Source organism: Penicillium argentinense (assembly GCF_028826775.1).
Source record: "Penicillium argentinense strain IBT 30761 chromosome Unknown utg000005l_segment0_segment0, whole genome shotgun sequence".
Classification (NCBI taxonomy): domain Eukaryota; kingdom Fungi; phylum Ascomycota; class Eurotiomycetes; order Eurotiales; family Aspergillaceae; genus Penicillium; species Penicillium argentinense.
Window position 1 is genome coordinate 4,427,144 of NW_026622664.1, and position 24,211 is coordinate 4,451,354.

Genomic DNA, 24,211 nt, shown 5'->3' on the forward strand with positions numbered 1-24,211 from the left:
GTGGATGAATTCTCTTGGAATATCGAAGATATGAAGACGCCCCTTCCTTTCCAGGAGGGCGAGGGCTGGGAGTACGGTGTGAGTTGTATCTTTCCAAGACCATGTTGCAATTTTAACAGAAACAGGTCAGTTTCGACTGGGCGGGAATCGCGCTGGAACTTGCAGCAGACTTGTCGCTCAATGCCTAGCTTCAGAAACACGTCTTCCAGCCACGCGGTATCAAAGAGATGTCCATGATCCCCAGTCATGAGGTGCGGAAGAAATTGACATTTATGAATAACAGAGGGCCAGATGGCACTCTGGGGCCGCGCGACCATTCTCTCCGAGCACCTCTGATTGTCGATCTGGATAACGAGGCCGACGTCGGTCGGATCTTCAACAGTGGCGGCGCAGGCATATTTGCGAAGCCACAGGAGTACTGCAGTGAGTATCCGGAGAATTTCATCAAACGCCATCCACTGACGCTCGTCTCAGAAATCCTCGCGGTGCTGCTCAACGACGGAACATGCCCGAAAACCGGCAGCCAGCTGCTTCGTGGAGAGACCGTGAAGGAGATGTTCACGAACCAAATCCCTCAATTCCCCAGCTACAGTCGCCAAGGCATCCCCGCCGCAAAGCCGGACCTCACAAACCCCATCCCTGAGATGTATGCGGTCTCTGGAGATCCACCCCAGGGCTGGGGTCTGATGTTCATGCTGGGCAATGGTGGCGCGACGGGCCGATCGACTGGTACTGCGCACTGGGCTGGGCTTCCAAATCTGTGGTGGTGGGCGGGTCGCGAGAAGGGCGTTGCCGGGATGGTGTGTACGCAGATCTTGCCGTTCAAAGATGTGAATGTGCTTGGGTTGTGGGTGGCGGTGGAGAGCGAGGTATACAAGGCGCTGGGGGATGGTAGCAGAATTACCACATAGTGTCAACTTTCCAGGGAGTTTAAGATATGGGTTTACGTAGGATTTTCGGGCTTTTTCCTCAGAATCTACGAGGTTTTGAAGTGAACGGAAGCTCAAGCTTACAATGAACGTTTTTGGAAAACTATATTTGATTTTGGAAAATACAAAGCTTTATTTGGCTCACAGAACACGATCGAACAAACGTGATCAAGTGCATAAGGCGTGCACCAACACCCCTACAATTCCCTCTCGAGCTAATACAAAAGCACCACGTTTAAGTCAATCTGCAGCTCTTGAAACACATTTTATAGCTCGTCGCGCATCTTCAGTACATCCAGAGCGAGTAGCATCAGTTTTCGACGGTGGTCCTCCACAATCCGTTCGAGTTCTCGTACGCGCTGTTGCATGCGCTTTATCTAGGAACGAGTCAGCTTAGTTTTAAAAAGCATGGAGCTAAAACACAGTTTGAAAAGGATTAGGAAGAGGAAACACAGAATAATGGACCCGAGGGCTTGATGGTGAAACCCTGGGTCTCGTTCCACATTTGGCAGGGCGGAAGTAGGTTGTACTCACGTTGATATTGTTGTAACGGTGGGTGTGCAAGCAGGGAAAGAGAGTGGAAAATCTAAATTTGGGATGCAGCTGAGCCTGGCAAGAGGGGGTAGTGAGAAGAAATTGAAGAGAGTCGGATGTGGAAGGTGAGATGTGAAGGGCGGCATTAACTCAGTGGCGCCTGCTTGGGCGGAAGCTTTCGTTCGGCTCAAGTGCATATTTGGCAAGGAAGATACCTCAAAAACCAGAGCATTCCCAAATGCATTTTGACCTGCCCTCTTGAAGAAGTCTCGAAGCCCCGATCTCTCACTTCTGCCTCCGTTAGTAGTCGATAGCTAATCAACCGCCAACTCCCGTTGGTGAGCTCCCCCCGAATCAGCCACAACGTGCCGGCATACAACCTGTCCTGCTAGCTCACTTACGATAACCTATCGGAAGTAGGACACAAATCCTGACCAGGGTTATCCAGAGCGAGACTTATGGTTCAACAAGACATTCTTAGGGTCCATTAACTCGGCCATGTTGCACAGTCATGCGGGTTCCTGCAGTTCTCCTGTTGCGCCGTTCAAGCAGCCTCCAAGGCGTCCAGTCTCACCATGGTGATCTTCACTGCCCAATTCGTGCAAAGAATTCAGTCATAGCGGCTTATCTACTTCCCTCCGATCTACTTCGCCATTGGAGCTCCGCAGAGACTGAAATTGAAGATGATATTGCTTATGAATTTGGCCACAAAATCCAGAGCGGATTCTGGGACCATGGCCATGCTTCCAGAGGTTATTAAATGGGGGTGTTCATGGTGTTTCGAGAAAAGCCTACGATTTTCTGCGTTGTACTAGATTTGAGCTTGATTGAATGCTCTCGGGGATCCTTCAGTTAGCTAGAAAGGCTTACAGCTCACACCGGTCAGCAACGTTTTGGAGCGCGCACAAGTGTGCAATCCCTTTCCAGGCACCCCCTCAGCCGAAGAATCCCCGACAAGGCATTTACATACCTTCAGACGTGCATATGCAGCAGAATTATATGCACTGAGACTCAAATATAGGCAAGTCGAACAAGGATCCGCTCGGCAAGGCGATTTCCAGTCGTATTTTCTCCACATTTCGTCGAGCTAGTCAGCCCGAAGGCTAGAAAAGGCAAAATTGAGGCTGGTGGTCTTCCTCAATAATGCAATAATACAAGTCCGTTATTCCGCTTCGTTCCTCACCCGATCTCCATACGACTGCCAGTCCTGCATGTCGAGCAAATGATATAGGACATTACCAACTCGCCTGTTACTCAATTGCCCAGGTTAGGTGTCAGCATTCTTAGCTGCGCGGGCCACATGCAGAAGACATCACGAAGGACGGTTTTGGGGTTCTCAAATCTAGTAATCCTTTTGCAGGTATATCAACAAAAGTATCAGCAGTGAAACATTCCTTATTACGGTCTACTTGCACAAAGCCCTGTCCTCCTGAAAGACCTTAAAGCAAGTTTCTACACCAGCCGATATTGTGTGTGTTGCTGTACAGCCCGCAAGCCGCCAAGCCCGCCTTCGGGGTATCCCCAAGGGCCTATATTTTCCATCGAACATCTCCTTCACTTGAATGGAACTTCAGGTTTATTTCTTAGATAAAAACAGCGCCACGAACGACTGTTTTGAGCATTTTCAGGCCGATCTGCAAGTAGTGCAGACTTGGCAGTGTACCTGGGTGCTGGCTTGCATCTTCCGCCCTTGCGGGAGGCCTGATTTGGGTTCTTACTGGAGGGCAATTGGAGTATACAGACGACTACAGATGAACATATAAGGGGGATTGATTCTATGGGGAAAATAATCACGATCATCATCAGCTACCTGCTCAATTCTTAAAGACCACCAGCTACATAATTGCTCTTCAGAATATTCGACTTTATTTCAGTGGTGCTAATACAAATAACAGACCTGCAATGGCACTTCATGCTTCGTCAACCTGGTCAACACGGAGTGCACTGAAGGATCGGTAAGTATACTGTCACTATGAATCGGGATATCCCATAATATACATTAATAAAGATACTGATATCAACTTTTAGGGCGTTGGCAATGGCGGCGGCGACGGTGCCAAGTGCCATGTGATGAAGGGCAACACTGGCCAGGCGTACTGCCCTGTGAACTGCAACAAATACTACTGCCCTTAGAAGCCTCATATGAGGGAACTTAGGCCAACCCTCTCTGGCGATATGAGTGATTGGTTGGTGGAATACAATTCAACCTCGGGACTGTATCACCCGAGAGACGAAATTTCGGTGCAGTCAACGACTTATTGGAAGACTTTCTTACTTGCGAATGCCATTACAATGAATAAACGATATTGTCTCTTATGATCGCTTTTACCAGAAGTAGAACCGCTAATAGAGTGTTGTGGAAGGGTCGCAAGCATGAAGGGTAGAAATGGAGGGCATCTTACCTCAATTTTGCATATATTTGTAGAAATTGTAGATCAAGTTGGGCCATGCGATATCCCTGAGACAGGACCCAGGATACCACGAATGTCTAGTTTTTCTTTGGGCAGTGGCAACTGGTAGAAGACCAAGATGCGCGACTACCAAGCAACGCCCACCACCGCCCACAGCAGTTCGGTTCTTCGGGAGAACCCACGGCGATCGCTGGTCAGTGCAGTCCCGACTTCCAACATGAAACCCCCTGTGACTTGCACAGTGCTGCGACCAGCATATTCCTGCCGGGCCATCACCCATCACACTGCGCGAGACCATCTCTGACTTAAGCGCCCACCAGGGTACACCCCTCTCGCGAGCGCCCACAATTCTCAGAACGCCCGTTAGCGTCACCCCCGGCGCCTCAAGCTGCGGGCGCCCCGCCAATCACGCCGGCCAGCGGGCCTCGAAGTGATGGCACTTGCAGCAGGGCCGTGATGATCGTACTCCACTGGACCGCCGTCGGCCAGTCAGCGATCGCTTCACCTGCAGTGTCAGTCACATCCAGTGCTGTTTCCTGACTCGCCCGCGGCAACAACGATGGCTGCACGCGGTGTCGGAGCGGTACCCCTCAAAAAGACCAGCCCTCCCAACTTTCGCCTTGGCTTGGCCACGATTCGAGCTTCGTGAATGATTTGAGGCCCAGCACTCTCCCCTCCTCCTCTTGAATCCCTTCTGTCGATAGCTGTCGATAGCTGGAGAGATCGACGTTGGCCGTCGCCCTGTCCAGAAGCAATCCTGAGCTGCAGCTTCAAAAATAAAAAAATAAAAAAAGCGGGTTTGGTCTGCGTTTTGTTCGTCACGCCTTGCTGTTTCTCGTCGTTCTCGGTATAAACACATTCTACCACAGCAATGAACTCGATATCGCAATGGTCGGCCCTCATGGTCCTGCTGTGCATCACCATCGCCCACGCCCACACCGTCATCACCTACCCCGGCTACCGAGGAAATAACCTCCACACAAACGGCACTGTCGCACAAGCGAATGGCCTGGGTGTCGCGTGGGACGAGAAAAATGGATCGTACATCTACCCGTACGGCATGGAATGGATCTATCCATGTAATATTGCCATTCCAACCCTTGACTCAGACGGAGCAAGGGAAGTTTCGATCAAATGACTAACAATAGCGTCGTCTAGGCGGTGGTATGCCTCGATCCAATAACCGAACCAAGTGGCCCGTAAATGGTGGTGCAGTTGCGTTTCAACCGGGATGGTTCCCTGGCCACAAGACTGCCTTGATCTACATCAACTTGGGCCTCGGCGAGATCCCAGAGAACATGAGCCACCCCGTCGTGTCGCCCTTCCAGATCACCGGTCCGACCAATGACCCATACCCGGGCACCGTCTGCATGCCCCAGGTGCCTCTACCGGCCAACATCAGTGCGAAGATTGGAGACAAGGCTACGATCCAGCTGGTCGAGGTTGCGAAGCACGGTGCTGCTCTGTATAATGTACAGCCCATCTCTTCTCTCTCCATTTTATATGGACCCATGACTGACTTTACTTCCTTCAGTGTGTCGATATTGAGTTTGCCGACCCGCACGATCCAGAAATCGATGGCAGTGTCACCCGCGACAACTGCTTCAATTCCAGTGATATCACGTTCCAGTACATGTACACAACATCCGGCATCGGGTCCGGGGCGGCAATGATTCAGCCCCCACAGCATACTCTACTTGCATTGGTCCCCTTGTTGCTGGCGACTATTTTCGGTGGTCTTATGTAGATATGGCTGATGTCAGTTTTTCATTTGCATTTTGCGTGCGTTATTATTTACTTCGTGCATCATACCCATTCCTTTTGATTAATCCGAATATCACCAAAATTATTGAATCGGATTGTATCTTTCCATCTGCCTCTTATGCCTCCTTTTCACGAAAACTGCGGTAAGTGCCGAAGAACAGGAGATTCGAAATTATGGAACCTGATCGTGACGCATGAGATGTAAACTTGGAAGCTAAAACTTCGGACCCGATCATTTGTCTGTTGGTGAGGATGATCATGCCAACACAGGAGGCTGAGACTGTTGCCCAGTCCCACCCATCCTCTGCAGCCATGTTTGGGTGGAGGTGCAGCGCATATAACCCTGTCTTCAGACCATTGTAATTCTCGGACGATCTAAAATTCCTCCCGTTATCTCAGTTATCGATTTCAATCTTCTTTCTCTCGTGTGCGGGGCGTCTTCCTTTGCCCCGAGTGCCTGCACCGAGCATTTCGAGATGTGGAGTGAATGGCTTCAGTGCCTTTTTGACAATGGCCTGCTCCAAAAAGGCCCTTATGACATCCAGGCTCTCGATAAAGAAAAAGAGCACCTTTTCAATGGTGATGGTAGTTCTACATGGCAAGATAATACGGTTTTTTGGGTACCTCTACAGGATTATTTGCAAGAGGGCAAAATTGTTGGCGCATTTGAGAACAAGGACTTCAAACAGAGAAAATTTCCTGACTTGCTTGATCCTGTTGCACCAGGCAATTAATTGTCATCAACGGCACACCTTACTCTCATTGCTTCCTGATCTGGGATGCCGGCTGAGCCTCTCCCCCGAAGCGATCTTGGGGCACTATCGATTTCACTATTGTTTCCCAATACAGAAACCTCTTTCTCGTATACAGCAACTGGTGACTGTCCGGGTCGTTTCCATGGGAACCTTTTTCCGACACGCCTCAGAAAGTCCCACGGGCATAAAGACAAAAGTTGGTAGTTTTTAGAAGCCGATAAACGCAGATCGCTAAATCGAACCTGCGCTGAGGAAACTGGCTATGAGATAGTCAGTGAGAAAGTCTTTCTCAACTCAGGCATCAACCAGTCCTATCTAGAGCCTCAGGTATCCTGGACAAAAGGACCTTGGGACGGAAAGATTGGACGCGGTTGGCGGGGACGGGGGGACGGTCCGAGATGTGGGGTGGTTGGAGTGGAGATGATCTGCGTTTGCGCTTGGGCATTGTTAGGCGGTTGCAGAGAACAAGGATGTCATATCAAGAGGTGTTCGAGGGAAAGTAACACTGCAGTTGAGCTTTGTCGGTCTTCTGCACAGGACCGTTGGGGGCAAGTGTAGTCTCATATCTCGAGAAGGCAAAGCGTTTATAGTGCCTGAGGCAGTATCCTCCCCCCGGAAGGCGGACAGAAAACATGGCATTATGACATACATCCATGCAAAGATGAATCTAAACGAGCAAATGCTCTTCAGTGCCAAGTATAAAAAGGTCAAAATTCTTCTAGACTGTCAGCTGAAGAGTCATATATAATCACCTACAGTTATTCAATGTAATATCACCACTCTTAATTTTGTGACGCCGATGAAGCTTCAATGAATCGTCTGGATTTGAATCGTTTTCGCATTTTGTCTGTCGGCGTTTGATCAAACAACCATCAGTCGAAAACAGGGCATTCTCATGTGTGTAAATAAGGAAAGTAAGCTCTGGCCGTTACTGCCCTCCGTACTCGATGCAAGAACACTTGTAAAGAGCATTTCGATATTCACGTATGAGATTAGGTATGTATGGAATATATTGTGCAAATCCCCACGATCAGAAAACCTACTTCATGGAGGCTTAGCTGTCCAACTCTTTTATAAGGCTTATAATGGTTTGCGCAACCTCATCCGGACTCTCTTGGGGTATCCAGTGACCAACACCATCAAGCAATCGAAGTGATCGGAAATCAGAGCACACGGCACCACTAGTCATCTTGTCCAGTGCCCCTGGTTCCTGGTATATACCCCAGTCCTGCTTTCCAGAGACAAAGGCGCATGGGGGTTCAATCTTCTTCCCGGCAAAGATATCGTAGTCTCGCGTGTAACGGCCGTCAGGAGCCGTACGCACACGATACCAATTTAGGCCGCCTTGAAAGCCAGTGCGAGCATACTCGGCCACATAGACCGCCAGCTCCTCGTCGGGAAGCCACGAGTGCGACGACTTGCCCTGTGTCGGCTCGTCTGCCATATCTCTTTCCACAGCTTGGGGCATAGTTGCATCTGCTGGCATGATATAATATCCGGGCATCTGAACAACCTCTTCAGCGGACCACCCACTTAAGGGCCGGGGCTTGTTGCCTGGCCACGAACCACTTTTGAGGTGGAAGTAGCCACGTAGGAAGCGATGAAGTTCTTCCGGAGCGAGCGAGGACATATCTGGGCCTGCATTGGGCGTGGAGTAATACCACTTGTAATGTTTGCGCCCATGCCGTGCCAGGGCTTCGTGAATTCCCGACGCAGCCGCAGAGCCCTCGGCGCCACCTCCTCCGCCCTGTCCTGCAGCTTTAGCCTGGCTCTCGATACTACTCTCATTAGCAGTGTTGAACGGCAGGTCAGGGCTCCCGTTGAAAGGATGGCTCATGAGAGCTACGCTTCGGAAGAAATCCGGTCGAATGAGGGCACATGTTGATGCTGTGATGGCGCCGCAATCATGACCGGCCACGCAGTGCACCGACCGGTATCCCAATGCATGGACCAAGAGAACTATATCGCGCACCAGGGTCGTCAGGGAGAAACTTTGCAGATCGACATCATCGTAACCCCGAGTATCCCACCCCGTGGTGCGGCCGAACCCGCGCTGATCGGGGGCAACAGCGTAGAACCCAGCGGCGGCCAACTTGGGCAAGACACGGCGCCATGAGTAGGCGATTTCAGGAAACCCATGCAAGAGGACGACTAAGGGGCGATCACGAGCGGGAGTGGCGCCGGCCTCGAGAATGTGGTAGGTCAGGTCGGAGGTCGCGACGAGGCGACTAGAGACGCTCTGGGGGAGGGACAGCGAGGGCGGCGATGCATCCAGGGACATTCTGAAGCTGGGGATGATCGATCGGGCCTGTCAAATCGGGCACAATCAGTCTGGATCGTCGCAGGCACACATGGTGGCCCAGGGGAGTTTATAAAGCGGTGATTCGGGGGAAACATCAGCCTGTTGGTAAAGGTTTTGGGTTTGGGCGTGCCTGACCCGTTTCCCAAGTCATGACGCAACTTTCCTTCCTCCCGATTGCCAAACCTTCCCCCACGGCGTAACATCGCGAGAAAGGGCCGACCTCCCCTTGCCCTCCTCCTCCTCACTGGCTCCCTCTCGTTTCTCGTCCCCGTCGATCCTCGGTCGCTGTCCGGCCTTCTTTCGTTCCGCATCGCCAGGTTTTCGCGACCGTCCCGAGCTCCCCATCAGCGCGTCGACCCAGGGGACTTTTTTCTGCAGGCTTCAACCATCGCATCCGAGTCTTCCGTCCAACCTCGGATCACCCCCGGCACTGCTCTGTGCAGTGTCCGGTCGGCCGTCTGATCCTCGAATTCTCACGAGCCCACGAGGCCTTGAGCAATCATGTTCAGTCGTCGCAAAAGGAGCACCTCCAGGACCAGTCATCACCAGGTAGGTCGTCTCGGACCTTAAAGAATTGACCTTCGGCATTGGCCGCCATACACATGTTTCTTATACATGACGAGCATGGACTCGAGCAGCATGAGCAATGCGCTAACCTACGCTATCTGTCTATTCTAGCCTCTCTCCACACCCGCCTCACAATCAGCGCAGTCCGCCGCTAGCCATGCCTTCCTGAAATCCCAACCGTCCACAAACAGCTTGTCGTCGGCTGCCGCAGCTGCCGCGCTGCGGAATCTCACACCTACCCCGACGAATGTCGAAAATGTGCAGACAAAGCGGACGATCCAGCGGCGGGCCTCGACACAGTCGCAAGCCAGTCCGCAGGCAAACCGCCGCTCGGCAAGTGTCAGTGGACCGCTTCGCAGGACAAATAGCTCGAGCTCGATGACTGCGAGGACATTTCGTGAGCCCTCACCGAATCGCCCGTCGACAAGCTCCGGTGCCCCAAGCTCTTCTATGCATTCCGATGTTCCCCCGCTGCCGTCGCTGCCCAGTCAGTATGCGTCGCGAAAGCTTCCCCCGCGCCGCGCAACGAGTCTTGAACCATCAATGCGATCACCTCCATCGTCCCCGGCACGTTCGAATGTACGGGGGCAGGGGTCGGGGTCGGGGTCGGGGTCGGGGTCGGGGTCACCCGCTCACAACCGAGTCGGCAGCTTGAGCACCGTACAGGAGCTGGAACGACCAGGAAGTCGCAGCTCGGTCAATTTCTCATATCCCAGGGGGTCACGCCCGAATTCGCCTGGGCTATCTGAGAATCGGTCTGTGAGCTTAAGGGCCGCTACGTCTCGTGAAGTGTCATCTGTCAAAGTGGCTAGCGCTCAACAAGCTCTGGCTCAAATGTCAGAAAAATCGGCCAACACGAGGTCAAAACCACTAGTCGTGGATCCTGCAGAAGCGACCTCCGCGAACAAGTCGGCAGGGCCTCCGGTTGGCACTGGCATTGCGGCAGCTGCAGCTCAGGCAGTCAGCGGACAGAAGAACAGACCACGACCGGAATCTGAGCATGCAAGGGTTAAGCGGGTAGTCTCCGGGCCTCCAGCGACCAGCCCGCAGGAACGTCATGTCGATTGCTCCGTTCCATCTGCGGTTGAAATCTCCGATATCGAGCATCCCTCTTCTCGGGTAGTTCCAGACCGTTGGCCCTCGACGGTACCGGAAGAGAACGAGCCTACTGATGAAGTGGGTGTCGATACTTCCCATGCTCAGGACGCCAGTGATCGACTAAAGCATGCCTCAGTCGCATCTAAGTACACTGATTTCATAGTCACGCCCCAGATCACGCCTCAAGCAACACCACAAACCTCCCCGAAATCTGAGAAGCAACTCACACCCCAACAAGAGGCCCATTTGCGACAATCTAGCAGTCCTGGTCGTTCAGCACGCTTTGCCCGGTTGCTCTCCGTTACTGCAGCCGGCGAGCAAGTTCACGAACCTCCACCAAGGTCTATTTCTCCTGGGAAGTCAGCACTCAAGAATGCTCGTGGGAACTCTTTGTCTCCGGAAAGGAAAACAGGGGCCGTTGGACGAATTGTCGCCAGTGAACTATCAGATGGTGGGACTTCAGTCGCTTCGGACGAGGGCTCCCGAATTGGTGTAAAGAAGCGGGCTGTGAAGGTGAGCTTCGATGACGAAGCTGAAATTGTTGGTGTCGCGGCCAGTCCTCCAACCTCGCCCGATGAGTATGTTCCCGAGTCTCCGCCCAAATCGAAATCTCGGAAGAATTGGTTCAGTGTGGGCAAGAAAAAGTCGCCAGCTGCCGAATTTATTTCTGGCGACGACGACTTTGACGAGGTTATGAAGCCAAGGCCCACGCTTCCGTCTTTTGGAAGTGTCCGTGGCAATCGCAACGGTGGTCCCCTGAGGCCACCCATCCCCGATTTCAGCGACAATGAATCCAGCAGTTCTTCCGACAATGAGGCTACTATACCGGTAGCTTCCTTCTCATCAGACCATGCCATTGGAGGAGTGCTTCACAAGGCAGAAGAACCTTCACAGCTTAACGATGTCAAGTCGGTGGAGCGATTGTCAGTGGTTGGGGATTCTTCTCAGCAAGATGGCCTCTCTCAAGACCAAAAGATCGACCGCGTGGCCATTGGAGGCTTCACGGAGCAACAACCATACTCTGGTGTTGACTCCGAGTTGCCTGCTCCTTCTATTGCTGTGGAGCCAGCTACACCTCCAGTTGATGATCGTCCCAGCTTTGATGCCCAGAGAGCATCCAAGTCCTCCCTTGATCAGTACCAAGTCCCAGGTGGTTTTCCTAAGTCTGCTTCAGACCGGAGCATCAAAAGTGTCGCCGGTGCTGGCAAGAACCAGCCTGTTGTCGCCAGCGCCGTGCCTAAATTGGAGGGCGCCGTGCAATATAGTGAAAGTGACAACAGCGATAATGATAGTGTCTACAGCGATGCCCCGGAGGACATTGATGGAGATGGCTTTGGTTCTATCAATGCGATAGTCGACGAGCGGCCGATTCCTAGGTCCTCTGCGCCCATGGACCCATTGAACAAAAGCCGCGACACGACATCAAGGCTCGCCGAGCGAACCAGCGTCGTCGATACTCAGCGTCAACATGTCGCAAGCCAGCTCCTGCAGGAGGCCCGCTCAGCAACTCCACCGCAGCAATTGAACCAACACCAGGCAGAACCCTCTCCTCCAGCTTCCCCGATGAATATGCAGTCTCCATACCCTCTCCTGCCATTGAAGTCAGAGGCACGTTCGTCCCAGCAGCAGAATGGGAGTTATGTGTTAGATAACAAACCGAAAAGACCCATGTCAGTCGACGCATATGGTAGCTTCGCCGGACAAGATCCTCGCTATTCAAGCAATGCTACTGGTAGTGGGAAGGATAAGCACCGTCCTCTTTCCCTAGGCCCGGCATTCCAGATGCGAGGACCGGATCCACGCCGGACCATGTCAAGCGGCAGTGATTCCTCCAGCAGCTTCAAGCGTGCCAGTCCCTCTGCCCGGGGTGACGGTCCGCACAATATGCGCCGAACAATGAGAGCCAGTGCTATGAGTGGTCAGCTGTTGTCGCCTTCGAGCAGGACAGACTCTCCCACTGATAATCGGCCGCTATCCTCCGGTTCGGGATCCGGAAAAATGCGCAAGACACTGCGGGAGCCTGCTCCTGGAAGTGAAAAGTTTTCATTCTTTTCTACGAACAAGAAAGCACCGAGAGCAGGATTTGCCAGGCCACCTCCCAAAGCCCGTGGAACGCGATTCGCAGACTCGGATGATGAAGGCGACAATCAGCCTCAAATCTTCCAAAGTCGGTTTGCGGATTCAAGTGACGAAGAGGAGTCCGGCAGCGCATACATGCGCCCCGTCCGCGGTATCCCACGCCGCAAAGGTGCCAACGATGGAGACTCGACCGAACTAGAGGATAGTTCAGAAGAGGAACGTCGGCAGCAGGCTCCGAAGATGGTCGCCCCTTCCATTGATCCTGCCTTGCCGCGATCCCGCGACCAAAACGTTCCCCCGAATATGTCTGGCATGGCGGCCGTCGCACGACAGCGCGGGATGACCCAACGAGAGCTAGAGGAGTTTCTCATGCAACCTTCGCGTGGTCGTAAGCCATCGATACTTTCCCGGCTCGGCCTCAAAAGGTCCAAGAACCCCGACAACCGTATTCGCAAATCGGATATGGAAAGTCCCTCTCGACGGGATACGCCCCTCGAGCGCTCGCGGCTGGAACGCGACCAATTGCGCGATGAGCCTTACACCAATGGAGTGCAAACGACGGTGACTGCAACGAACCCACCGCCGCCTTCCTCGCCAAAACTGATGAAGAGGCTCACCAAACGGCAAAGCACTGGAGGGCAACCATGGCCGATCCGCTCCGAACCTCGAGCGGAGACCCCCGAACCCGTCATTGAGCAAAGTCAAAGTCTGCCCTCGTCGCCATTGCATACGCAAAAGCAGGAACCATCGGTTGATGATCATGCCGGTCGCAATGGCAGCATCATTGTCAATGGAGATGGTGCACCAGGAACGCTCGCGGCTATAAAGGAGTCTGAACCACAGCCACCGCGGAACGGCCCAGACATCAATGACGCCGGCTCCGACATCACAAGCACAACACATCCCGAAGACCAGCGTCAAGCTGCCCGGAACGTGGTGATTGCCGGCTCGGGACGCAAGAAGCGATTTCCGATGCTCCGCAAGGCATTCGGGTTACGAAAGTGATACACGAGTTCCTGCTTGAACGTGGTGTTTCTTTTTTCCACTTCACAAGAAACAGATTGAATTTTGATTCACCTTACCACGTTTAATGGTTTTCTTTTTACCTTTTCCCCTTCTTGTCAATTTTTTTTTTTTCTATTCTTCTTCACGTCTGTGGAAGAGATGCGAGATACCGCCGGTCTACATAGAGCCGAATGCGGATTTCCAAGTGGATCTAATCTTTAATGACTGATATACGCCGTCCCGATCTTGGGTTTCTCTCCCCGCCTGTTTCCACTGCTGTTCCGAACACATTCGTTTTGTCTGGGGAAGCCACCGGCCTCCCCTGTCTTTCTCTTCATTTTTCCCCATCTCTCTCTGGCATCTGGTGTTACTTGGTCATTTGATTTTGATTTTGAACTTTGGAGGTGCCCGTACGATATACACTTTGATACCCTCGTTTCTTCTCACCGTGTATAATTTCTCTCGTTTGGGGCAGTGTGGCGGGTAAAAGCAGTGGCGCTCCCAGCTCCTGTTCCCTTTTTAGACGCTGTTTTATAGATGTACTTTCAGGAGTTGGAATCAATTGAGTCAGCAACCCTTGGATAATCTTAATGACTCCAATGACAATTTCATTATTTGATCTACAAAGTACATACTGTAGTGCGCTCGAAGATGTACGCCCAGCAAGCTTGTTTTTGGTACTGTACAAGTGTACTACGATAAAGCCGCGTGTGTATCCACGAAGCCCGCAATGATGAAATGTACGCTCCACAGCCCACACGGATCGAATCCACCAGGGTGCTCGGGTGGAGCTCCCCATCGCCTCGCCGTGCAGGGGATGCAGTGGCCGGCTGCTGAGCTTACCCAGCCTCGGTAATACCGTACGCGTCTCGGTCGACGAGTCTAGACGTCTGCAGGATGCCCGATCGTGGTGTTATTGGAGTGGTTGGGCGTGATGCATCTGTTACCATCACATTACCGGTGGGGATAGACGGTGCGTTGGCGGTTCCACTGAGGGAGGGAGTGGTTCAGGTCCCTGAATACCTGATGTTCATGCTGTACCCCGTGCAGAGCAGCAGGCTGTGCAGTACCCCGTACATAAGCGGAGTACACAAAGGCAATCGGGGGCTACTTTCACGAGTGTTGTGATCGGGACACGAACCAAGAATCGACCCGGACGCGATCGGCGGAACCGGCGGGAGCCGGGGCGTTGCTATGGAGACGTTCAGCTGGGTTTGGGCCGGGGGCTGGCCAGCCATGTGAATGGGGGACGGTGTGTACGGTGCGTGTACCGCGTACCGTACGGCCAAACGTACGGTACGCTGTACGCGGAGTATGAGGCCAGGGTCGATGGCAAAGCAGATGTTGGATTAGAGTGCTCCTAGCATTCCAAGAGTGACACATTCCAGCCATCGAAGATCACTGAATATCCCATCAAGCCATTGAACAACCCATTTGAATTGTGCCTGCGCAATGGGCTCAGAGGGAGGAATGAAAGGGAAGGGAACCTCGGGAGCCGATCGCAACCACCGATCGGGCCAAGGGCGTAAACAAACAGCGCGGCCATAAATAACAGTGTCTCGCTCATCCCCCTCCCTCTTCCATTCCCTCCTCCACACATTCCTGCCACCACCTTTTACTTCCCGGTTCCCCGGTACTTTACTTCTTCATCTTCGAGTTGAAAGCTGATCTCGATCACCTTTCTTCTTCCCCTTCTCCCCGAGAAAGACTTCCCCCAGTCAAGTCTTTTCTTGTCTAGCTTTTCGAGTTGTTTCGCGACAGTTCGGAAAGCATTCGAGAAAAGACGCCGGAAAGTCAGTCAATCTGGACTTTGACGCCCGCGTCCCCATCCCCTTCAGTGTCTTCCCGTCGTCGTACCGGAGTGACGCTGTCTCTGAAACTACTCAGACGAGAGTAGAGGGAGAAGTTCAACTCGATCGCACTTCAGGCGTCGAACGGGAAGATACTCGAGCCTCCGCCCCTCTCCCCGACCCGCGTGTCTACGGAAAGGAAGAAGTCGAATTCCGCGTCAAGGAAGAAGCACCTCGCTCGCACTTCCCACCCCAGTACCAGCCTGCCCAGCAGTACCCGCAGGGCCAGCAGCAATACGACCGCAACTACTCTGCCGAGGTTGATCTGACCCGCGAACGGTACGTTTGTCTAACTCTCCAGTGGAGGGCGTTTTTTACTTGTTTACCCGCTTGTTTGGGTACAAAACACGAGCTACTGGGCGCACGGTGGAGCCTGCTTGAGCCACTATTTGTCTGGAGGCGCCGATTTTAGCCCCGGCCTAAATTACGTGTCACGAAACCGGCTCCACCACCCCCAATGAGCGGTGTCGCCTCGCCTCTTGTTTTGTTTATATGTTTACATGCACTACCCCCCGGACCCGGCTGATCTTTTTTTCCTTTTAGCTACCCCGACTACACCCAGTCTTCGGTTCGTTACCAAGAAGACCGTCCCCAAGTCTACGACAAGGTCGTCGAGAACCAGCTCGACATCACTGAGAGAGAGTACCGTCGCCGGACCTCTCCCGCCTACGAAGCCGACGTCTCTTTCGACCGTCGCTACCAGCCCGTCAACTCTTACGAGTACCAGCCGACCCAAACCGTCGACGTCTCGTACGACCGCGGCTACCAGCCCCAGCCCGCTTCCGCTTACCCCAGCGAAAGCCTTCCCCGTCGCGAAGTCGAGGTCTCCCAGCCCGCTCGCTACGCCCCTTCTTCCAACGTCCGCGTCCAGCAGACTACTGTCCGTGACTCCGTCCCCGCATCTCGCAAGATGGGTTACTACGACGACGAGGGTCAGTACCACTCCTTCCGCCGTGGCGTGGAGCGTGCTGCCGACCGCGTTCTCCACCCCTTCCACCACCATCACGACCGTGAGGAAATCGTCGCTGACGAGCGTGGTCCAGCCCGCTTCTCTGAGGGTGTTCGTGAGGAGGTCCGCGTCATTGAGCCCCGCAACCGCGGCTCCGCTGGCGAGACTGTCCCCATCCCCTGCCACTTTGTCCGCATTGGCGACATCCTGATCCTTCAGGGCCGTCCCTGCCAGGTCATCCGCATCTCGGTCTCCCCCAGACCGGCCAGCACCGTTACCTCGGTGTCGATCTGTTCACCCGTCAGCTGCAAGAGGAGTCGAGCTTCGTCTCCAACCCCTCCCCCTCGGTGGTTGTCCAGACCATGCTCGGCCCCGTCTACAAGACCTACCGCATCCTGGACCTCCGCGATGATGGCCGCCTTGTCGCTATGACCGAGACCGGTGATGTCAAGCAGGGTCTGCCTGTCATCAGCCAGGGTAGCCTCTTCAAGCGCATCCGCGATGCTTTCGCCGACGGCCGTGGCTCCGTCCGTGCCCTCGTCATCAACGACGGTGGCCGCGAGCTTGTCGTCGACTTCAAGGTCATCCACGGCTCCCGTCTGTAAATGTATTTTTCGGGGTTGTTCCCTCGCTGGCCTGAGTTTGCGTGTGTGAGCTCGGGTCCGAGGGATTGCGTCTTGATAGACACATGATAACCTTTTTATGTGATTATTACCTTTCCTTTGTTTTACGATTTCCTTTCCACGACGATTGCGAATACTTTTGCTTGGTGCGATGAAAATCTGAATGGATCATACTCTTTTTGTCTATCTTGTAGTTCCTCTTCCTCTCACCCGGTCCGCCGTGAGACGGTCTTGTACCTAGCGAATAATGTCAATGAATCCGGACTTTTTGTCGATGTCTGTCTTTTCCAACCTATACAGTAATCTAAGCTGTTTTCCTAAGTTTCAATTGATTCCATTCGGTCGCTCACACTGAGTCTTGCGAATGCGGTTCAGAAAAACATTTTATCGCATGTGTGATGGTGCTATTGAGCTTTCACAATAACTCGATACGATGTGGACAGTCGTGATGCCCAATGGCTGTCAATTTTTTGGAAGGATTTCGCCCGCCCGCCCGATATATATCCCGAGATCAAGCACTTGTTGAGATCGGCTACGACGAAGCACTGAATATTGAATGAGCGCCTGCTAGACAAATCGACCTTAATGGAATTGACAAAACTTGACTTGACTGTATCGAACTGTCTACATGCGATTCTGGGGGTATTTATCCCTGAACGGGCGGCAAGCCCCTGACAGTAGTAAATCCCTCATAATCGGTCTCGATCGGTGTTCTTCCATGAAGATCCCCTGAATGTAGAATATGATGGCGGTGAAGCGCATATCAAGCTCAGTGCCTCCGGTTTCCCTGGACAGGCATGCCGACAGAGGTTGGGAATGAGGCATCAATTCGGTGCCTTATCCCGGAACCTCAAAAGCACTCACTCACCTGTGACCCTAGACACTACATTTGCCATTGCATCATCCACCACAAATATGTAGCGTATTTTCTGAGATCGCACTTGATAGAGAATTAAATGACCATCATAATGCTATCTCAGAAAATATACCTTTTCGACTTATCCAACCCGTGCACCGTGCGCGGATGCGCAAGGTGAGCTCACAGGGCTGAAACCCCTTTAGGCGGCAGCTCCATAGATCATCGCCACGTGATCTGCCCTATAGCTTGGCGGCCCCGATAGTTGATGCCTATGATCTGGTCTGCATAGAGGTTGCAGACAGCAAACCATCAGAGGAAAGGACAGTCCACCGCCATGCGAGGCCCAAAATCCTCCTAACCCCGTTATTCCGGCTTCTCTCCACCTACCCACGGTGAATACAGCGGCATCCACGCCGCAAGCCAACCGCAACAATGCAATTCGGCAAAGCAATCGGGACAGCATGCGCATCATTCGCAATCACAAACATCGACGACGCCTTCGTGCTCGTAACATTCTTCGCAGAAGCAACCACAAGAAAGACCATCACCCCTCTCAAAATCACCATTGGACAATGTCTCGGCTTCACAATCATCATCATGATCAGTATGATCGGCTACGGCGTATCGCTCGCCCTCCCCTCCGAACCGATCGGCTTCCTGGGCCTCCTGCCAATTCTCCTGGGATGCTGGAACCTAATAAAGCTCATATTCTCGACGGACGATGAGGACGAAGACGAAGAATCTCGATTCGGGTCCCTCAAGAGCGTTTTCAAGGTCGCGCTGGTTACGCTCATGAATGGAGGCGATAATATCGGCACCTACATCCCGCTCTTCTCGCAGGCCAAGGGAACGGAAATTGCCATTTATGTGGTTGTTTATTACATCCTGCTTTTCGTTTGGTGTCTGACTGCTTATTTGGTTATGAAACAACGGCATATTCTTCGGCTGGCGCAGAAATATGCTGAGTATGTGGTGCCGTTCCTTTATATGGGACTTGGGATCTACATCGTTGTCAAGTCCGATGCCTATCCTTGGTCTATTGATCGCATCAATCGGGATATTGCCTCGTATCCCGGAAAGGTTGTTATGGGTGTTGTGACAGCGGGGCTTCTTTTGATATGTATCACTGGATTGGGGATCTTCCAGTGGAAGAGATACAAGGCTTCGAAAGTGCCTGAAGAAGCGGAGACTGGCGATGCTGAATCTGAGTCCCATGGAAACTCTTTGTTTATGACAGAAAATCCTGCCACGAGGGACTCGCAAAAAAGTACCACCCAACTTGATGTCTCTGAGGAAACGCAGAGGCCTACTGGCATTATTACCTAATTTATTAGATCTAATACTGATTTTCGAATGCATTTAGAGACTTCTGGCGAGATGTGAAATATTGATTCATATACAATGTGGTGCTAGCTCTTGACCAAGCCAGTCATTCTAGAGTTATCCATTCCTCCCTGGAATGACCCTCCGGGCCCCTCTGGGCATGAGAGCTTCTGGATGGTATTTTTTCCTTTCTCCTACAATTGATTCGATCCAGCAATGGCTTGAACGTGATGATGCAAGCACAGATGAGATAGACAGCTGGCTCCACCTCAGTCCATATGCTACGTTCAACAGAAGTCCATGTGATGTCGGCGCTGCGAATGATCATGAAAAAGTGAAATCGCATGATGGAGGTGACGAGACCTCTGGAGGGAAGATATTAGAGCTCCTTTGTACTTAAAAATTTCAACAGACATACTCACATACTACCAAGAGCCAAGGTGAAGGTCAGCTGAATCTTGGTTCGAAGCCTCGTGTGTAGTGACCATATAAGTGGAATTGGGAGAAGCAGCATAACAACATCGGTAATGATATTCGGCAAAGTTGACCAGGCCGATACGCTTTTCATGTCGAAGCATCTTTCACCAGGTATATTTGGGTTCCAATTCGCAGCAAATGGTCGGCATACAATAGAAACCAGAATGAGCTTAGCGGTAATAGACAGTGAAAGGACCCCTATCATGGCGTTGCTAATAGCGAGCAGGATGGTAGTGGCAAATAAACGGCGATAAAGCAGAAGAATAGATATCTTCGGCAGGTTGGCAGTCACGACGTAGAGGTAAGCTTGTCCTAGGCGAAATTTGCGTTCTATGACGATGAGTGATGGATTTGTCGCCTTCAGATAGGCAATGTGGTAACCAATACCAGAAATCTTCAGTTCGGCTATTGTGAATGTTACACCGTGCCTCCCAATCAGCAGGGTCCAAATGCAATTATCAGTTTCAGATCAGGGGATCATACCAATGATAACTCCGGCAAGTGCCAATTGTCCCACTAACGAGATCACAACCACGAGGTCATCCAATCCAAATTTCATCTGACTGCGATATCGAATGAAAAGTCGCAGCGTCACACAGATAATTTGAACTGGTACCAATATTGCTGTCACCACCAAGAGCCTGTTGCCGCAATATTCGACCATTCTGCCATGGCTCCGATGCAGCGGAAACTGCCAGGAGGATCATCCAGTCGTGAATTTAAATTGCGGAGCTCTGGGAGATTTGCTTATTTATTAGTTTACGATGGGTTAATAAAAGTCAAGACAAGAGGCGGTGCCACTGTCCTACCAAGTGTGGTATTCGTACAACCTTGCAGTTTTGCTCGGAAAAAGCTATACTCTGCAGCATTTTGAGACAGATTATTATTGTCATACATACGACGCAGATAGATGCCAGGATGTCCCGCGACAAGAAAGGTCCAATCGGGGAGTAAAGTGGCAAGAATGGACGTTATTTATATGAACCAGTCCTCCTCCGCGGCGTCAATGAGAATATATGATCCGTAATCCATAATCAAATGTTGCGGCACTTAGCGAAGGTCCATGTCAACACACACCTTACCCTGGTGATGTCCTGACTCCGAATAGCGATAGGCATCTTTGAGATCCTCCAGTTTGAAAACCCTCTGTTCTACAACGGGACGTAATTTCTCAGGTGCCGCCTGAATGGCCCGACACATCTCCTCCACCTGCTCTCTGTTTCCCATCCAGAGGCCTCTAGCCGTGAACAATTTCGACCAACATTCCAACAAGCTGGGCATCGGCGCATCCATGCTTCCACCCCCAACAATGCCAATGATATTAATCAAACCATCCAGCCGCACAGCAGCAACACTCTGCGTCAGGGTCGTTGGGCCAGCAACATCAACCACACAATCCACACCCTCACCACCTGTCAACTTCAGCGCAACCTCCCCCCAATTCGGCTCATCCCGATAATTGATAACATGATCGGCGCCCAGCTTTCTCAAAAACTCTTCCTTCTCCGTAGAGCTAGTCGTAGCAATAACTCTCGCCCCGACCGCCTTCGCAAATTGCAGTACAAATATACTCATCCCACCTGTTCCTTGCGTGAGAACCCAATGGCCAGGCTGAGTGCGACGTCCAGGATCGCCAAATAAAGCATTCCATGCTGTCAAACCGGCACAGCTTGAAGTTGCAGCCTTGGTGAAACTAAGGTCGTTTGGCATCGTAACCAAACCTTGCTCGTCGAAGGCTCCGATTTGTCGGAATGTACCATCGAGGGACCCGCCCAGTCCGCTTTTCATGACTCTTGCATTCATAGAGCCTGCTAGATGCCACTGATTGATGAATGTGACTACTTTGTCGCCGGGTTGGAAGCGAGTGACGTTCTTGCCGATTGCGAGGACCGTTCCTGCGCCGTCGCAGCCCGGAATGATGTTGGCTTTGATGGGGAAGGGATATTTCCCTTGCAATATCATGATGTCTCGAAACTGTAATTTGAGGTCTCAGACGATACATTTTAAAACGAGAAAAGACGGAAGCAAGATGAAGAATCAATAAGAAGAAAGAGATGCTCTTATAGTCGTAGTAGATAGAATGTAGTTGCTATAGTAGTAATGTAGTTGCTGCGGTAATGTATGGTAACAATATTGGCAAGATTGATTACTAAAAAGTTGGGGTGTCCTTAGTTACCAATTCCCGTCTGTAGTAAAAGCTGTTGTGTCCCTAGCAATTCCCAATTCGTCCCCCCTTTTTGATAATTTTGCGCTTTGCAAAGATATTAGGACGAAACTCAATTTAGAAAGTGTCTGGTAGATTAGCGTGGGTTTATCTCGTATTTGAGGTACACTGCAGGTCGCTGAACCTCTTTAGACGAGGTGATTTGACCGATTTTCAATTAGATACGTGTCCCAGTGATGCATACTAGCAGATCGAACTGTAGTATTTCAATTGTCTCCAGTCTCAGATTTCTTTCGGGCTGAGTACAATCACCGGCGCATGTCAGTGACCAATACTATTGTGATATTTGGCACAGAATACGCGGTATGGTCTGGTACTGACAACCCTGGTTAGGTCAGTCAGTACAGTGTGGAACAGGCTTACTAAGTTCCATTCGGAATACTGAATCTCCGATTCAGTACGCTAATGTATATAAGACCGTATGCCCCAGATAGTTTTCAGAACCAGACAATCCCTTCTGTTGAGTTATCACATCTGGTAGCATGTCCTACTAGGCCTGCCTCCTACGGCAGGCCCAGTGGTGTGTTGGCCGGCGGGCAACTGCTCGTTCTGATGAGCTTCGGCCAAAGCTCTTCGGAATATGCGAGCTTTGTTTACTCGCCATCAACTTCGGTCTACGTGCCCAAGTTCGATCAAGGGCCTGAACAGGAGACTGAGGGTGCCAGATAAGGAGCAGGAATGAGAATACTCTTCCACAGTTGGACTACCATGAGATGTGGGAGCCCCATTTACCCCGGAATAAGGACAGTCAACTCCTCCCGTGACGCTCGGTACACATCGAGGACGTCATGAAATCTTATTTCGAGCGGGGAAACGCCTCAGGAAGCCGCTAGGAGCGAGCAAGGCTAGTGGAAGCGTGTGTTTTGTCCCTCATTCTGAAGCCTATGACGACCTCTTGTGGAAAGAACGGCAAGTCGACACTGTTCTTGAACGCCCATTGGTAGGCGTTGGCTACTGAGATGCGGACTCAGTGAATACGAGAGGACCCCCTCAGTTGAAATCTCCTTGTCAACATGAAGTGGAAGTGCTATTTCGAGGGCATAAATAGTGCCTCGGAATCGGCTGAGAAAGAGTGTCTATGAGAACAACTCATAGTGACCATCCAGTCGGAAAGAACCATCCTATACTGAATTTTATCTTATGTCTTCAATTTTGTTCTGCGTTTCTTTGATACTGCTTCTTCAATCTTTTATTCTGTTGATCGTTCTTATACAATCCCTATGTCCAATCAAGGAGACCTTATGGAATCCGGCGAAACCACGGGTCCTACCCAGGGGACGATACCGGAGACCATTGGTACCCCAGGGGCCGTTCCGAACCCCCAATTGTCACGAGCCATATCACCTGGGACAATGCAAGCTCTGCATGCACTCCCAGCAGACATGGCGGAAGCCCAGTACGTTCAGTGGCTATCCGCTACAAACCCGACAGCCCAGGCCCAAACCATCAAGGCCTTGGCGTGGGGGATCCAGGAAGGTCAGCGCCGACAGGAGGAACAACAAAGAGCTACCGAAGCGGCAGCCAACTTTCCGAGTAACTCCTCAGGATCAGCCATCCGTGGAACAGCTAGCACAGCTGGACTCCTTCCTGGGAGAGCAGATTGGGAGACTCGGAAGGCACTCCTCAAGGACCTAGTGGGAATCCCTGAGTACTTTGGGCAATTCAAGGACGATGCGGCGCGCAAATGGATACTCGCGTGTGAGCGCCACTTCCAGGATGTGGAAGGGCTTACCGAAGTCGAGATCTCAGATACTCAGAAAATTATTGCAGCCAAATCGAATCTCCGGAAAGCTGCCGAAGACCGATGGCGGGTCATGTACGGAAGAAAATCAATTCAAGGCATGCAATGGGAAGAGTTCAAAACTTGGGTTGAAGAACAATTCAGTGAATACCTCAGTCCGGAAAAGAGGTATGCCAAATACCGAAGGATGACCCAGGGGAACCAAACTCCTTTTCATAAGTATGCAGCCGACCTACGCCAAGCGGCAGACGATCTGGAATTCAGAAATATGTCCGAAGACCTGATGATAGCGGATCTGATTCATGGTGCCAAGGCAGATCTCCAGGTCCGGTGGCATGCTTTACCAAAGCATCCTACCGAATGGAACGCCGTTGTGAAAGCCTTTGTGGGCCTGGAAGAGGGAGCTACTAGAGGACATGCTGTATCAATAACAGGTGACCCTATGGACCTCTCATACATGCAAGGTGCACCGCTAGGATCCACTTCAGGGAGGAAGAAAGAATTCAAACAGACATCAGAGAAGAAGGGTGAGCAGTCAAAGCCCAGGATTCCAAGAGGCCGTTGTTTCAATTGCGGCCTGTCTGGACATTACAAAAGAGACTGCCAAACCTCAAGGAGGAAAACGCAGAACACAATGACATCGCCGTCGGGAAAAGTGAGTGGTCGGTAAATGTGGAGGCATTGATCGACCAAATGGACAAAGCCTCTAGACAGAAGCCTC

At 51.8% G+C, this 24,211-nt stretch overlaps 10 protein-coding genes across 10 annotated transcripts; 7 read left to right on the forward strand and 3 right to left on the reverse strand.

The window, feature by feature from the left end:
• Positions 1–30: 30 nt before the first annotated feature.
• On the forward strand, positions 31–911 carry N7532_006441 (beta-lactamase/transpeptidase-like protein; the record flags this gene model as incomplete). Its single annotated transcript, XM_056618935.1, has 2 exons — positions 31–78; positions 189–911. The coding sequence occupies 2 exons, from the start codon at positions 31–33 to the stop codon at positions 909–911; spliced, it is 771 nt and encodes a 256-aa protein (XP_056475094.1).
• Positions 912–4,745: 3,834 nt separating this feature from the next.
• On the forward strand, positions 4,746–5,621 carry N7532_006442 (copper acquisition factor BIM1-like domain-containing protein; the record flags this gene model as incomplete). Its single annotated transcript, XM_056618936.1, has 3 exons — positions 4,746–4,953; positions 5,033–5,346; positions 5,409–5,621. 3 exons carry the CDS (start codon positions 4,746–4,748, stop codon positions 5,619–5,621), a joined length of 735 nt encoding a protein of 244 aa, XP_056475095.1.
• Positions 5,622–5,754: 133 nt separating this feature from the next.
• On the reverse strand, positions 5,755–5,952 carry N7532_006443 (uncharacterized protein; the record flags this gene model as incomplete). The annotated part of the gene is made up of 1 exon (XM_056618937.1): positions 5,755–5,952. One exon carries the CDS (start codon positions 5,950–5,952, stop codon positions 5,755–5,757), a length of 198 nt encoding a protein of 65 aa, XP_056475096.1.
• Positions 5,953–7,447: 1,495 nt separating this feature from the next.
• On the reverse strand, positions 7,448–8,674 carry N7532_006444 (alpha/beta fold hydrolase; the record flags this gene model as incomplete). The annotated part of the gene is made up of 1 exon (XM_056618938.1): positions 7,448–8,674. One exon carries the CDS (start codon positions 8,672–8,674, stop codon positions 7,448–7,450), a length of 1,227 nt encoding a protein of 408 aa, XP_056475097.1.
• A 522-nt stretch (positions 8,675–9,196) lies between these two features.
• Positions 9,197–13,444, forward strand: N7532_006445 (uncharacterized protein; the record flags this gene model as incomplete). The annotated part of the gene is made up of 2 exons (XM_056618939.1): positions 9,197–9,244; positions 9,374–13,444. The coding sequence occupies 2 exons, from the start codon at positions 9,197–9,199 to the stop codon at positions 13,442–13,444; spliced, it is 4,119 nt and encodes a 1,372-aa protein (XP_056475098.1).
• Positions 13,445–14,896: 1,452 nt separating this feature from the next.
• hexA (putative Woronin body protein HexA) lies at positions 14,897–16,848 on the forward strand (the record flags this gene model as incomplete). The annotated part of the gene is given in 4 exon segments (XM_056618940.1): positions 14,897–14,969; positions 15,183–15,573; positions 15,838–16,492; positions 16,504–16,848. The coding sequence occupies 4 exon segments, from the start codon at positions 14,897–14,899 to the stop codon at positions 16,846–16,848; spliced, it is 1,464 nt and encodes a 487-aa protein (XP_056475099.1).
• A 1,309-nt stretch (positions 16,849–18,157) lies between these two features.
• N7532_006447 (Cadmium resistance transporter) lies at positions 18,158–19,051 on the forward strand (the record flags this gene model as incomplete). The annotated part of the gene is made up of 1 exon (XM_056618941.1): positions 18,158–19,051. One exon carries the CDS (start codon positions 18,158–18,160, stop codon positions 19,049–19,051), a length of 894 nt encoding a protein of 297 aa, XP_056475100.1.
• A 1,524-nt stretch (positions 19,052–20,575) lies between these two features.
• On the reverse strand, positions 20,576–21,487 carry N7532_006448 (zinc-dependent alcohol dehydrogenase family protein; the record flags this gene model as incomplete). The annotated part of the gene is made up of 1 exon (XM_056618942.1): positions 20,576–21,487. The coding sequence occupies one exon, from the start codon at positions 21,485–21,487 to the stop codon at positions 20,576–20,578; it is 912 nt and encodes a 303-aa protein (XP_056475101.1).
• Positions 21,488–22,007: 520 nt separating this feature from the next.
• Positions 22,008–22,418, forward strand: N7532_006449 (uncharacterized protein; the record flags this gene model as incomplete). The annotated part of the gene is made up of 2 exons (XM_056618943.1): positions 22,008–22,057; positions 22,244–22,418. 2 exons carry the CDS (start codon positions 22,008–22,010, stop codon positions 22,416–22,418), a joined length of 225 nt encoding a protein of 74 aa, XP_056475102.1.
• Positions 22,419–22,990: 572 nt separating this feature from the next.
• On the forward strand, positions 22,991–24,160 carry N7532_006450 (C2HC-type zinc finger protein; the record flags this gene model as incomplete). Its single annotated transcript, XM_056618944.1, has 1 exon — positions 22,991–24,160. One exon carries the CDS (start codon positions 22,991–22,993, stop codon positions 24,158–24,160), a length of 1,170 nt encoding a protein of 389 aa, XP_056475103.1.
• Between the last annotated feature and the right edge of the window lie 51 nt (positions 24,161–24,211).